Source organism: Chiloscyllium plagiosum, unplaced genomic scaffold (assembly GCF_037043375.1).
Source record: "Chiloscyllium plagiosum isolate Xiang-an unplaced genomic scaffold, Cpla_swu_hap1 HiC_scaffold_44, whole genome shotgun sequence".
Classification (NCBI taxonomy): domain Eukaryota; kingdom Metazoa; phylum Chordata; class Chondrichthyes; order Orectolobiformes; family Hemiscylliidae; genus Chiloscyllium; species Chiloscyllium plagiosum.
This window is the reverse complement of record NW_028270182.1, coordinates 11,780,012-11,795,025: the sequence shown is the minus strand read 5'-3', so window position 1 is coordinate 11,795,025 and position 15,014 is coordinate 11,780,012. Positions and strand designations below refer to the sequence as shown.

The 15,014-nt window shown below is 53.2% G+C and overlaps 1 protein-coding gene across 1 annotated transcript in view; it reads left to right on the top strand.

Moving 5' to 3' along the window:
- The window catches only part of LOC122544395 (fibroblast growth factor 11-like), a 99,142-nt gene extending 84,543 nt beyond the window's left edge, over positions 1-14,599 (top strand). The window contains exons 4-5 of the mRNA XM_087983068.1: positions 8,946-9,144; positions 14,466-14,599. Coding sequence (XP_087839194.1) covers positions 8,946-9,144; positions 14,466-14,599 — 333 coding nt within the window. The remainder of the gene's footprint in view (positions 1-8,945; positions 9,145-14,465) is intronic.
- The last annotated feature ends 415 nt before the right edge of the window (positions 14,600-15,014 follow it).

Here is a 15,014-nt window from a genome sequence, read left to right as displayed (position 1 = left end):
CTTTGCTGAGTTTCTGCAGGGCGTCTTGTAGATGGTACACACCGCTGCCACTCCTGAGCGTCAGTGGGGGGTGGAGTGGGCAGATCCCTGTGGATGTGGTGCCAGTCAGGAGGGCTTTTTCATAAAAACAGCAGCAGAAATCTGAATCTCTTCCTCCAGGTTGGCTGTGGTTACTGGGGGTCACTGAAGTATTTTAATACTGGGATTTTATTTTGTTGGATAATTAAAATGGTGTCAAAGCAGGTAAATGGATTTAGGCACAGGTCGATCCGAATTAAGTTGTGGAGTCAGATTGAGGGCCTGGGTGGCTGCTGTTAATCTGCCTAATTCTTGCTCCTCTGGATTTAAATACACATTTTATCTGACATTCCCCTATTCCCTCACTTTTCCCGTGAGCCGAACAGGATCTGTCCATTGCAAGCCAGTGATGGCTGTGAGGCCCGTACTCGATTAAACTGAGCTTGAATGTTACAGGGTTACATGTCCCACGAACACAGTCTGTGAAATGTAGAGGGACAGTGAGGCCTGTGAGTGTGAGAGGGACAGTGAGGCCTGTGAGTGTGAGAGATACACTGAGGCTTGTCAGTGAGAGACAGACAGTGAGGTCTGTCAGTGAGAAAGGGACAGTGAGGCCTGTCAGTATGAGAGGAACAGTGAGGCCTGTGAGTGTGAGAGGGACAGTGAGGCCTGTGAGTGTGAGAGATACACTGAGGCTTGTCAGTGAGAGACAGACAGTGAGGTCTGTCAGTGAGAAAGGGACAGTGAGGCCTGTCAGTGTGAGAGGAACAGTGAGGCCTGTGAGTGTGAGAGGGACAGTGAGGCCTGTGAGTGTGAGAGATACACTGAGGCTTGTCAGTGAGAGACAGACAGTGAGACCTATCAGTTTGTGATAGAGACAGTGAGGTCTGTCAGTGAGAAAGGGACAGTGAGGTCTGTGAGTGTAAGAGAGACAGTGAGGCCTGTGAGTGTGAGAGGGACAGTGAGGTCTGTGAGTGTATGAGAGAGACAGTGACGCCTGCGAGTGTGTGAGAGGGACAGTGAAGCCAGCGAGTGTGTGAGAGGGACAGTGAGACCCATGAGTGTCGGAGAGACAGTGAGGCCTGTGAGTGTGAGAGAGACAGTGAAACCTGTGAGTGTGAGAGGGACAATGAGGTCTGTGAGTGTGTGTGAGAGACAGTGAGGTCTGTCAGTGTGTGTGAGAGACAGTGAGGTCTGTCAGTGTGTGAGAGGGACAGTGACGCCTGTCAGTGTGTGAGAGAAACAGTGAGGCCTGTCAGTGTGTGAGAGAGACAGTGAGGCCTGTCAGTGTGAGAGAGAGACAGTGAGGCCTGTGAGTGTGTGTGAGAGACAGCGAGGTCTGTGAGTGTGTGAGAGAGACAGTGAGGCCTGTGAGTGTGAGAGAGACAGTGAAACCTGTGAGTGTGAGAGGGACAATGAGGTCTGTCAGTGTGTGAGAGAGACAGTGAGGCCTGTGATAGTGAGGCCTATCAGAGTGACAGGGACAGTGAGGCCTGTGCGTGTGTGAGAGGGACAGTGAAATCTGTGCGTCTGTGAGAGGGACAGTGAGACCTGTGAGTGTGAGAGGGACGGTGAGGTCTGTCAGCATCTGCGAGTGACAGTGAGGCCTTTCAGTGTGTGAGAGAGACAGTGAGGTCTGTCAGTGTGTGAGAGAGATAGTGAGGCCTGTCAGTATGTGAGAGAGGTAGTGAGGCCTGTGAGTGTGTGAGAGAGGGACAGTGAGGCCTGTCAGTGTGTGAGAGAGATAGTGAGGCCTGTCAGTATGTGAGAGACAGTTAGGTCCGTGAGTGTGTGAGAGAGTGACAGTGAGGCCTGTCAGTATGTGAGAGACAGTTAGGTCTGTGAGTGTGTGAGAGAGGGACAGTGAGGCCTGTCAGTGTGTGAGAGAGATAGTGAGGCCTGTCAGTATGTGAGAGACAGTTAGGTCTGTGAGTGTGTGAGAGAGGGACAGTGAGGCCTGTCAGTGTGTGAGAGATACAGTGAGGTCGGTGAGAGTGTGAGAGACAATGAGGCCTGTCAGTGTGTGAGAGAGACAGTAAGGCCTGTCAATGTGAGAGAGAGACAGTGAGGCCTGTGAGTGTGTGTGAGAGACAGTGAGGTCTGTGAGTGTGAGAGAGAGAAAGTGAGGCCTGTGAGTGTGTGTGAGAGACAGTGAGGTCTGTCAGTGTGTGAGAGGGACAGTGACGCCTGTCAGTGTGTGAGAGAAACAGTGAGGCCTGTCAGTGTGTGAGAGAGACAGTGAGGTCTGTGAGTGTGAGAGAGACACTGAGGCCTGTCAGTGTGTGAGAGGGACAGTGAGGCCCGTAAGTGTGAGAGAGAGACAGTGAGGCCTGTGAGTGTGAGAGAGACAGTGAGGCCTGTGAGTGTGTGAGAGGGACAGTGAAGCCTGTGAGTGTGTGAGAGAGACAGTGAGGCCCGTGAGTGTGTGAAAGGGACAGTGAGGTCTGTGAGTGTGTGAGAGAGACAGTGAGGCCTGCGAGTGTGTGAGAGGGACAGTGAAGCCTGTGAGTGTGTGAGAGAGACAGTGAGGCCCGTGAGTGTGGGAGAGACAGTGAAGTCTGTGAGTGTGTGAGAGGGACAGTGAGGCCTGTGAGTGTGAGAGGGACAGTGAGGCCTGTGAGTGTGAGAGAGACAGTGAGGCCTGTGAGTGTGAGAGGGACAATGAGGTCTATGAGTGTGAGAGAGACGGTGAGGCCTGTGAGTGTGAGAGGGACAATGAGGTCTGTCAGTGTGTGAGAGAGACAGTGAGGCCTGAGATAGTGAGGGATAGTGAGGCCTTTCAGAGTGACAGGGACAGTGAGGCCTGTGCATGTGTGAGAGGGACAGTGAGGCCTGTGAGTGTGAGAGGGATGGTGAGGACTGTGAGTATGAGAGAAACAGTGAGGCCTGTGAGTGTGAGAGGGACAGTGAAGCCTGTGAGTGTGTGAGAGGGACAGTGAGGCCCGTGAGTGTGAGAGAGACAGTGAGGCCTGTGAGTGTGAGAGAGACAGTGAGGCCTGTGAGTGTGTGTGAGAGACAGTGAGGTCTGTCAGTGTGTGAGAGACACAGTGAGGTCTGTGAGTGTGTGTGAGAGACAGTGAGGACTGTGAGTGTGAGAGGGACAGTGAAGCCTGTGAGTGTGTGAGAGAGACAGTGAGGCCCGTGAGTGTGAGAGAGACAGTGAGGCCTGTGAGTGTGAGAGAGACAGTGAGGCCTGTGAGTGTGTGTGAGAGACAGTGAGGTCTGTCAGTGTGTGAGAGACACAGTGAGGTCTGTGAGTGTGAGAGAGAGACAGTGAGGTCTGTGAGTGTGAGAGGGACAGTGAGGTCTGTGAGTGTGTGTGAGAGAAAGTGAGGCCCGTGAGTGTGTGAGAGGGACAGTGAGGTCTATGAGTGTGTGAGAGAGACAGTGAGACCAGTCAGTGTGTGAGAGAGACAGTGAGGTCTGTGAGTGTGTGTGAGAGACAGTGAGGTCTGTGAGTGTGAGAGAGACAGTGAGGCCTGTCAGTGTATGAGAGGGTCAGTGAGGCCTGTGAGTGTGTGAGAGACAGTGAGGCCTGTGAGTGTGAGAGAGAGACAGTGAGGCCTGTGAGTGTGTGAGAGACAGTGAGGCCTGTGAGTGTGTGAGAGGGTCAGTGAGGCCTGTGAGTGTGTGAGAGACAGTGAAGCCTGTCAGTGCGTGAGAGAGACAGTGACGTTTGTGAGTGTGAGAGAGGGACAGTGAGGCCTGTGAGTGTGTGAGAGAGACAGTGAAGCCTGTCAGTGCGTGAGAGAGACAGTGAGGTCTGTGAGTGTGAGAGAGGGACAGTGAGGCCTGTGAGTGTGTGAGAGAGACAGTGAAGCCTGTCAGTGCGTGAGAGAGACAGTGACGTTTGTGAGTGTGAGAGAGACAGTGAGGCCTGTGAGTGTGTGAGAGACAGTGAAGCCTGTCAGTGCGTGAGAGAGACAGTGACGTTTGTGAGTGTGAGAGAGGGACAGTGAGGCCTGTGAGTGTGTGAGAGAGACAGTGAAGCCTGTCAGTGCGTGAGAGAGACAGTGAGGTCTGTGAGTGTGAGAGAGGGACAGTGAGGCCTGTGAGTGTGTGAGAGAGACAGTGAAGCCTGTCAGTGCGTGAGAGAGACAGTGACGTTTGTGAGTGTGAGAGAGGGACAGTGAGGCCTGTGAGTGTGTGAGAGAGACAGTGAGGTCTGTGAGTGTGTGAGAGAGACAGTGAGGCCTGTGAGTGTGTGAGAGAGACAGTGAAGCCTGTGAGTGTGTGAGAGAGACAGTGAAGCCTGTCAGTGCGTGAGAGAGACAGTGAGGTCTGTGAGTGTGAGAGAGGGACAGTGAGGCCTGTGAGTGTGAGAGAGGGACAGTGAGGCCTGTGAGTGTGTGAGAGAGACAGTGAGGCCTGTCAGCATCTGAGAGAGACAGTGAGGCCTGTGAGTGTGAGAGAGGGACAGTGAGATCTGTGAGTGCGTGAGAGAGACAGTGAGGCCTGTCAGTGTGTAAGAGGGACAGTGAAGCCTGTGAGTGTGTGAGACAGACAGTGAGGCCCGTCAGTGTGGGAGGGACAGTGAGGTCTGTCAGTGCGTGAGAGAGACAGTGAGGCCTGTCAGTGCGTGAGAGAGACAGTGAGGTTTGTCAGTGTGTGAGAGAGGGACAGTGAGGCCAGTCAGTGTGTGAGAGAGACAGTGAGGTCTGTGAGTGTGTGAGAGAGACAGTGAGGTTTGTCAGTGTGTGAGAGAGGCAGTGAAGCCGGTGAGTGTGTGAGACAGACAGTGAGGCCCGTCAGTATGGGAGGGACAGTGAGGTCTGTGAGTGTGTGAGAGAGACAGTGAGGCCTGTCATTGTGTGAGAGAGACAGTGAGGCCTGTCATTGTGTAGGAGAGACAGTGAGGCCTGTAATAGTGAGGGATAGTGAGGCCTATCAGTGTGACAGGGACAGTGAGTCCAGTGCATCTGTGAGAGGGACAGTGAGGCCTGTGAGTGTGAGAGGGGCAGTGAGGTCTGTCAGCGTTTGCGAGAGACAGTGAGGTCTGTCAGTGTGTGAGAGACACAGTGAGGCCTGTGAGAGAGACAGTGAGGCCTGTGAGTGTGTGAGAGAGACAGTGAGGCCTGTCAGTTTGTGAGAGAGACAGTGAGGCCTGTGAGAGAGACAGTGAGGCCTGTGAGTGTGTGAGAGAGACAGTGAGGCCTGTGAGTGTGTGAGAGAGACAGTGAGGCCTGTCAGTATGTGAGAGACAGTGAGATCTGTGAGTGTGTGAGAGAGACAGTGAGGCCTGTCAGTGTGTGAGAGAGACAGTGAGGCCTGTCAGTGTGTGAGAGGGACAGTGAGGCCTGTCAGTGTGTGAGAGAAAGACAGTGAGGCCTGTCAGTGTGTGAGAGAGACAGTGAGGTCTGTCAGTGTGTGAGAGAGACAGTGAGGCCTGTGAGTGTGTGAGAGAGACAGTGAGGCCTGTCAGTGCGTGAGAGGGACAGTGAGGCCTGTGAGTGTGTGAGGGACAGTGAGGCCTCTAATTGTGAGAGAAACAATGAGGTCTGTGAGTGTGAGAGAGAGACAGTGAAGCCTGTTAGTGTTAGAGGGACAGTGAGGCCTGTGAGTGTGTGAGAGAGACAGTGAGGCCCGTGAGTGTGGGAGAGACAGTGAAGTCTGTGAGTGTGTGAGAGGGACAGTGAAGCCTGTGAGTGTGTGAGAGAGACAGTGAGGCCCGTGAGTGTGGGAGAGACAGTGAAGTCTGTGAGTGTGTGAGAGAGACAGTGAGGCCTGTGAGTGTGAGAGAGACGGTGAGGCCTGTGAGTGTGAGAGGGACAATGAGGTCTGTCAGTGTGTGAGAGAGACAGTGAGGCCTGAGATAGTGAGGGATAGTGAGGCCTTTCAGAGTGACAGGGACAGTGAGGCCTGTGCATGTGTGAGAGGGACAGTGAGGCCTGTGAGTGTGAGAGGGATGGTGAGGACTGTGAGTATGAGAGAAACAGTGAGGCCTGTGAGTGTGAGAGGGACAGTGAAGCCTGTGAGTGTGTGAGAGAGACAGTGAGGCCCGTGAGTGTGAGAGAGACAGTGAGGCCTGTGAGTGTGAGAGAGACAGTGAGGCCTGTGAGTGTGAGAGAGACAGTGAGGCCTGTCAGTGTTAGAATGACAGTGAGGCCTGTGAGTATTTGAGAAAGACAGTGAGGCCTGTGAGCATGTGAGAGAGACAGAGAGGCCTGTGAGTGTGAGAGAAACAGTGAGGTCTGTGAGTGTGAGAAAAACAATGAGGCCTGTCAGTGTGAGAGAAAGAGTGAGGTCTGTGAGTGTGAGAGACACAGTGAGGCCTGTCAGTGTGTGAGAGAGACAGTGAGGCCTGCGAGTGTGTGAGAGGGACAGTGAAGCCTGTGAGTGTGTGAGAGAGACAGTGAGGCCCGTGAGTGTGGGAGAGACAGTGAAGTCTGTGAGTGTGTGAGAGGGACAGTGAGGCCTGTGAGTGTGAGAGAGACAGTGAGGCCTGTGAGTGTGAGAGGGACAATGATGTCTATGAGTGTGAGAGAGACAGTGAGGCCTGTGAGTGTGAGAGGGACAATGAGGTCTGTCAGTGTGTGAGAGAGACAGTGAGGCCTGAGATAGTGAGGGATAGTGAGGCCTTTCAGAGTGACAGGGACAGTGAGGCCTGTGCGTGTGTGAGAGGGACATTGAGGCCTGTGAGTGTGAGAGGGATGGTGAGGACTGTGAGTATGAGAGAAACAGTGAGGCCTGTGAGTGTGAGAGGGACAGTGAAGCCTGTGAGTGTGAGAGGGATGGTGAGGACTGTGAGTATGAGAGAAACAGTGAGGTCTGTGAGTGTGAGAGGAACAGTGAGGTCTGTCAGTGTGTGAGAGAGACAGTGAGGTCTATGAGTGTGTGAGAGAGACAGTGAGACCAGTCAGTGTGTGTGAGAGACAGTGAGGTCTGTGAGTGTGAGAGAGAGACAGTGAGGCCTGTGAGTGTGTGAGAGACAGTGAGGCCTGTGAGTGTGTGAGAGGGTCAGTGAGGTCTGTCAGCGTTTGCAAGAGACAGTGAAGCCTGTCAGTGCGTGAGAGAGACAATGACGTTTGTGAGTGTGAGAGAGGGACAGTGAGGCCTGTGAGTGTGTGAGAGACAGTGAAGCCTGTCAGTGCGTGAGAGAGACAGTGACGTTTGTGAGTGTGAGAGAAGGACAGTGAGGCCTGTGAGTGTGTGAGAGAGACAGTGAGGCCTGTCAGCATCTGAGAGAGACAGTGAGGCCTGTCAGCATCTGAGAGAGACAGTGAGGCCTGTGAGTGTGAGAGAGGGACAGTGAGATCTGTGAGTGCGTGAGAGAGACAGTGAGGCCTGTCAGTGTGTAAGAGGGACAGTGAAGCCTGTGAGTGTGTGAGACAGACAGTGAGGCCCGTCAGTGTGGGAGGGACAGTGAGGCCTGTCAGTGCGTGAGAGAGACAGTGAGGTTTGTCAGTGTGTGAGAGAGGGACAGTGAGGCCAGTCAGTGTGTGAGAGAGACAGTGAGGTCTGTGAGTGTGTGAGAGAGACAGTGAGGTCTGTCAGTGCGTGAGAGAGACAGTGAGGTTTGTCAGTGTGTGAGAGAGGCAGTGAAGCCGGTGAGTGTGTGAGACAGACAGTGAGGCCTGTCAGTGCGTGAGAGAGACAGTGAGGTTTGTCAGTGTGTGAGAGACACAGTGAGGCCTGTGAGTGTGTGAGAGAGACAGTGAGGCCTGTCAGTATGTGAGAGACAGTGAGATCTGTGAGTGTGTGAGAGAGACAGTGAGGCCTGTCAGTGTGTGAGAGAAACAGTGAGGCCTGTGAGTGTGTGAGAGAGACAGTGAGGCCTGTCAGTATGTGAGAGACAGTGAGATCTGTGAGTGTGTGAGAGAGACAGTGAGGCCTGTCAGTGTGTGAGAGAGACAGTGAGGCCTGTCAGTGTGTGAGAGGGACAGTGAGGCCTGTCAGTGTGTGAGAGAAAGACAGTGAGGCCTGTCAGTGTGTGAGAGAGACAGTGAGGTCTGTCAGTGTGTGAGAGAAAGACAGTGAGGCCTGTCAGTGTGTGAGAGAGACAGTGAGGTCTGTGAGTGTGTGAGAGAGACAGTGAGGTCTGTGAGTGTGTGAGAGAGACAGTGAGGTCTGTGAGTGTGTGAGAGAGACAGTGAGGCCTGTGAGTGTGTGAGAGAGACAGTGAGGCCTGTCAGTGCGTGAGAGGGACAGTGAGGCCTGTGAGTGTGTGAGGGACAGTGAGGCCTCTAATTGTGAGAGAAACAATGAGGTCTGTGAGTGTGAGAGAGAGACAGTGAAGCCTGTTAGTGTTAGAGGGACAGTGAGGCCTGTGAGTGTGAGAGAGACAGTGAGGCCTGTGAGTGTGAGAGAGACAGTGAGGCCTGTCAGTGTTAGAGGGACAGTGAGGCCTGTGAGTATTTGAGAAAGACAGTGAGGCCTGTGAGTGTGAGAGGGACAGAGAGGCCTGTGAGTGTGAGAGAAACAGTGAGGCCTGTGTGTGTGAGAGACACAGTGAGTCCTGTGAGTGTGAGAGAGACAGTGAGGCCTGTCAGTGTTAGAATGACAGTGAGGCCTGTGAGTATTTGAGAAAGACAGTGAGGCCTGTGAGCATGTGAGAGAGACAGAGAGGCCTGTGAGTGTGAGAGAAACAGTGAGGTCTGTGAGTGTGAGAAAAACAATGAGGCCTGTCAGTGTGAGAGAAAGAGTGAGGTCTGTGAGTGTGAGAGACACAGTGAGGCCTGTCAGTGTGTGAGAGAAACAGTGAGGCCTGTGAGAGTGAGAGAAACAGTGAGGCCTGTGAGAGTGAGAGAGACAGTGAGGCCTGTGAGAGTGAGAGAGACAGTGAGGCCTGTGAGTGTGTGAGAGAGACTGAGAAGCCTGAGAGTTTGACTATTCCATAAATCGGATCCAAAACTCGAAGAGGAAGTGATGGTGAAGGTCGCGACTTGAGAGCTCAGAAAGCAAAGTTACTCTTGTTTTAAACTCTGCAGGAGCACTTCACACCTGAATGCAAGTTCAAAGAGTCCGTATTTGAGAATTACTATGTGACATACTCTTCAGTCCTGTACCGACAACGAGAATCTGGTCGGTCCTGGTACCTCGGCATCAACAAGGAAGGGGAGATCATGAAAGGCAACAGGGTGAAGAAAACGAAGAGGGCTGCACACTTCCTTCCCAAACTCATAGAAGGTAAAGCAACTATCACAGGAGCTCAATAGTTCTCACCCTCCATAAACCTCACAAATGCCTTGACTGTTATTGGAGGTCATAGAGTCATAGAGGACAGCATGTACAGCATGGAAACAGACCCTTCAGTCCAACCCGTCCATGCCGACCAGATATCCCAACCCAATCTAATCCCACCTGCCAGCCCGGCCCATATCCCTCCAAACCCTTCCTATTCATATACCCATCCAAATGCCTCTTAAATGTCGCAATTGTACCAGCCTCCACCACTTCCTCTGGCAGCTCATTCCATACACGTACCACCCTCTGTGTGAAAAAGTTGCCCCTTAGGTCTCTTTTATATCTTTCCCCTCTCACCCTAGACCTATGCCCTCTAGTTCTGGACTCCCCCACCCCAGGGAAAAGACTTTGCCTATTTATCCTATCCATGCCCCTCATAATTTTATAAACCTCTATAAGGTCACCCCTCAGCCTCCGACGCTCCAGGGAAAACAGCCCCAGCCTGTTCAGCCTCTCCCAGTAGCTCAAATCCTCCAACCCTGGCAACATCCTTGTAAATCTTTTCTGAACCCTTTCAAGTTTCACAACATCTTTCTGATAGGAAGGAGACCAGAATTGCACGCAATATTCCAACAGTGGCCTAACCAATGTCCTGTACAGCCGCAACATGATCTCTCAACTCCTTTCCTCAATACTCTGACCAATAAAGGAAAGCATACCAAAGGCCTCCTTCACTATCCTATCTACCTGCGACTCCACTTTCAAGGAGTTATGAACCTGCACTCCAAGGTCTCTTTGTTCAGCAACACTCCCTAGCACCTTACCATTAAGTGTATAAGTCCTGCTAAGATTTGCTTTCCCAAAATGCAGCACCTCGCATTTATCTGAATTAAACTCCATCTGCCACTTCTCAGCCCATTGGCCCATCTGGTCCAGATCCTGTTGTAATCTGAGGTAACCCTCTTCGCTGTCCACTACACCTCCAATGTTGGTGTCATCTGCCAACTTACTAAGTATACCATGCTAAATGGGAAAACTCTTTGTGGAAATCTCCTTGGTGAACAATGTTGATGCTATCAGCTAATAATGGCTGCTTGAGGTGAATCTTCCTCTGGAAGGAGAGACTCCTCTTTCCCCAGGGGCGTTTGATCTCCAATTCCTGGTGTGAGAAAGTTTGGAAAGGTGTTTAAAAAAAGTGTCTACAAGTGTTTTGGAGTTGAGTTAGTTTTTTACAAACAGGAGCGCAGAATTCAAAATCAGAGTGGTGGCATGAAGCCTGTACAAATTATCGAGTTGACCTCACTTTGAACCTTATTCATCCTTTACTGCCTCGGTTCTGGAAGGATATGTCAAGGTGGGAATGAGATTAGATTCCCTCCAGTGTGGAAACAGGCCCTTCAGCCCCACAAGTCCACATTGACCCTCCGAAGAGCAACCCACCCAGACCCATTCCCCTACATTTACCCCTTCACCTAACACTTTCGGCAATTTAGCATGGCCAATTCACCCAAACCTGCACATCTTTGGACTGTGGCAGGAAACCGGAGCACCCGGATGAAACCCACGCAGACACAGGGAGAATGTGCAAACTCCACACAGACAGTCTGCCAGAGGCTGGAATCGAACCCGGGTCCCTGGCGCTGTGAGGCAGCCGTGCTAACCACTGGGCCACCTGGGATGAGAGGCATTAATTGTGCCAAGTATGACTGGGGTTGCTCTCATTAGAATGAAAGATGTTAACGAGTCACCATAGATAGTAAGATGCTCAGAAAGCCAGTGCAGAACAGATGGGCTGATTGGTCTCTGTCTGCGTCATAGTAATGCTGTGCATTTAAGGTGACAAGGGGGTTGTGTGGACATGAATCAGTCCAAAAACCATTGCTCCGATTGGCCAAGACAGAAACTGGGAAGACATCCATTTACAAATCATCAGCTCCAAAGGATTTATTGCTGAACAAAGCTTTTAACGTCTTGCACTCATCAGGACAAAAGGACTACCAGATTTCCTAGATTTTGCCAAAAGTAAGAAACATTCCCCTTTCTGCAAATAAATTCAGGCAGTGCACGCTTGTTTTAAATGACCTTTTAAATAACTTTCTCCGCAGCGATGTCTCAGTCAATCAGAATTGACTTACTGACCAATCAGCAGCTTCTCTTCCCGTCGAATTGGGAAGGTTGGAAACTTGGCGTTCTTGCATTTGTCCTGATGAAGACACGGCCCAAAGCTTTAGCGACACGAACCTTTATTTCCGACAGGGTTCGAGATCTTTTCGAAAACGGCGGGTTTTTGGGAAACGTCTGATCAGAACACGAAACGGGGAAACCAAATCCAGAATTGCCTCCAAAGGGAAGGGAGCTGTTTGAAAGGGTCTTGGAGCGAGTGCAGTCCATCGGTGCTCCCTGGACAGCAAGGGTTAATTTGCAAAGAGAGTGAACACAAACTACGGCTGTGTTTACCGGAACGTGCAAACATACCACAACTGGACAAGGGAGGGAACCTGGAGCAGGCAAACTGGCCAACCCTGAAAGAAAAGGGTACCTTTAGTGGAAACAGGGCCAATGGGAGACAAATGATTTCGCATGCAATGTAGGCCTCAGGCTTCATTCCATGTATGTACTGTAAATAATTCCTTCTTTATCCTTATTTTCCCTTCATTTCTGTTGAGATGCCCAGTGGAATAAGGAACAACTGCTTCATGATTTTTGGGTTATCTGAGTGATCTCATTGAACGGGGAACTGGCTTGAGGGGCCTCCTCATGGTATCAGGCATCAACTAAGTGGGAGATTAGAGTGGTGCTCGGGCAAAAGCCCTTCACCAGGACCCCCGATCTTCCTGCTCCTCAGATGCTGCCTGACCTGCTGTGCTTTTCCAGCACCACTTTCTAATCTTGACTCCAGTCTCCAGCATCTGAAGTGATCACTCTCGCCTGTCAACTAAGTGGGGCCTCTCCATTGGATCATACCACAGTCAAGTACACTAAAGGGTGACTTGCTGAGGGGAGAGCACCTCTGTGGAGTTAATTCAGTTACCAACTGCGTCTGACACCTCGCCACATGGGGGACATAAAGGGCATATGGCCCCCTCCACCTCTCACATTAACTTGCTAGTAAGACGTCCTCTCTGGGCGTTAGATGCAAGGAATAATGAAGACTTCTGGGGGAAGGGAGAGGAATAAATCTGAGTGCCCAATCATGAACAGTTTTGAGAGGTCTTACTAGCAAGTTAATGTGAGAGGTAGAAGGGGCCGTATTCCTTTTATGTCCCCACGTGGCGAGGTGTCAGATGCAGTTGGTAACTGAATTAATTCCACAGAGATGCTCTCCCCTCAGCAAGTCACCCTTTATTGTACTTGACCATGGTCCGGTTTCCTCAGACTGAGCAGAACCTCTGACTTCTCCTGTTGGTATTTTTGGTTGATGTTTTAAAAAGTTTTATTAACCAGTACAAATTACAAACTAACAGGGAACAATGAGGCAAACAGTTTACAAGAAACAGCAGTTTACAGGGAAAAGGGGATGGCAAAGCCGGAACCACAGAGCCCAGCCGTTCAACAGGATGACCCTCGAACCCCACCTTATCACATCGAAAATGAAACTGTGAGGGCAATCACAGACAGACAGTCTGATAAACCGATCACTAAACCAGTGCGTAGTACCGAGCAAACCACCCACTCATCCCAACGTCCGGCCACGCAAACACAGCCCGTCCCTACACCCCTTCCACCCCCCCCCCCCTCAGCCCGTCCCTACACCCCTTCCACCCCCCCCTCAGCCCGTCCCTGCACCCCTTCCACCCCCTCAGTCCGTCCCTACACCCCTTCCACCCCCCTCAGCCCGTCCCTACACGCCTTCTCCCCCCTCAGCCCGTCCCTACACCCCTTCCCCCCCCTCAGCCCGTCCCTACACCCCTTCCACCCACCTCAGCCCATCCCTACATCCCTTCCACACCCCCCTCAGCCCATCCCTACACCCCTTCCCCCCCCTCAGCGCGTCCCTACACCCCTTCCCCCCACCTCAGCCCATCCCTGCACCCCTTCCCTCCCCCAGCGCGTCCCTACACCCCTTCCACCCCCCCAGCCCGTCCCTGCACCCCTTCCCCCCCCTCAGCGCGTCCCTACACCCCTTCCACACCCCCCTCAGCCCGTCCCTGCACCCCTTCCACCCACCTCAGCCCGTCCCTACACCCCTTCCCCCCCTCAGCCCGTCCCTACACCCCTTCCCCCCCCTCAGCGCGTCCCTACACCCCTTCCCCCCCCTCAGCGCGTCCCTACACCCCTTCCCCCCACCTCAGCCCGTCCCTACACCCCTTCCCCCCCCTCAGCCCGTCCCTACACCCCTTCCCCCCACCTCAGCCTGTCCCTACACCCCTTCCCCCCACCTCAGCCTGTCCCTTCACCCCTTCCCCCCACCTCAGCGCGTCCCTACACCCCTTCCCCCCACCTCAGCCCATCCCTACACCCCTTCCCCCCACCTCAGCCCGTCCATACACCCCTTCCCCCACCTCAGTCCGTCCCTACACCCCTTCCCCCCACCTCAGCCCATCCCTACACCCCTTCCCCCCACCTCAGCCCGTCCATACACCCCTTCCCCCACCTCAGTCCGTCCCTACACCCCTTCCCCCCACCTCAGCCCATCCCTACGCCCCTTCCACACCTTCAGCCTGTCCCTACACCCCTCACCGCCAGCCCGTCCCTGTGCCCCTTCCTGTTTTTCTCTTGTTTCTTTCCCCTCTCTCCCCACACTACCCTCTAACTGCGGTAGTGCTTATGTTTCCCCCAGCACCCATGTTGTGTGTGTGTGAGACACAGTGAGAGACACAAGGGGCACGAATCTTTATTCAGTTTCCACCACCAGGAAGAAAGGAAACACCCGAGTGGCCAGTGACAAGCAGTGCCCTTCACATCAAAAGGCAATGCTGTGTGATCAAACAGTGAAGGGGAGGGCAGGGATTAACTCAAAATAGAGTTGGAGGGGGAAATAATGCACTCCACTCCCTGCGGCGCCCACCTCTCCCTGAACAACTCCAGGGTGTTGGTGGACACCACGTCCTCCTTCTCCAGCGATACCCGGGCCCTAACGTAACCGCAGAGGGGGACAGACAATACTGTCCTGTCTGTTTCTGTCAGCCAGGGCTCCCTGATTGGACCAGGTTAACAGCCCCAATTAGGGAACTCATGTTCTATGAGGTTCACCTGATGGATCTTGTTACAATCGCTGCACTAAATTTGACTCTACCAAAGGGGCTATGTCAATGCAGATTGTTGTTACCGGAGTCTGACTGTTTCCCCCCCCCCCCCCCCCCCACCTTGCCTTTGTCTTGCAGCTGCGTTGTATCGGGAGCCATCTCTGCACGAGCTGGTGGACGAACTCCCTGACGTCAAGAAGGTCTCTAAAGCAGGCGATGAGCCGGTCACCGTGGGCAACGGGAAGGGACAGCCCCCACAGACCAACACGTAGTCCGCTGGGTGGAGGTGTCACGGGAGACACGGGAGGGTTAGGAGGGCTGGGAAGGGGACGGGGGGGTGGCACATTACGGGCATTTGTGAGGCATTTGGGGGGGGTATGGGGGGAAGGGGGTGGGGATTGGGGATGGGTGCTAACAACCCTCCCAGCCCCCAAAGGAGACAACCGCTGGGCACGGCAGGGAGCGCCTGTGGGCGGTGGAAGCAGCACTCAGTCTCCACGGGGTACCCTCGATGTACAGGCAGGGGCCTGGCCTAACCCTCGCAGGCGACCATATCGCCAGGAGGGATGTCAGATGGGGAATGGGGAATACATGCGAGGTTGAGGGGGGGTTTGGAGGGAAGCGGTGTGGGGGTGAGGGTGGGGATAGGGCAGTCAGGTATCAGGTAACCACCCCCCCCCCCCCCCA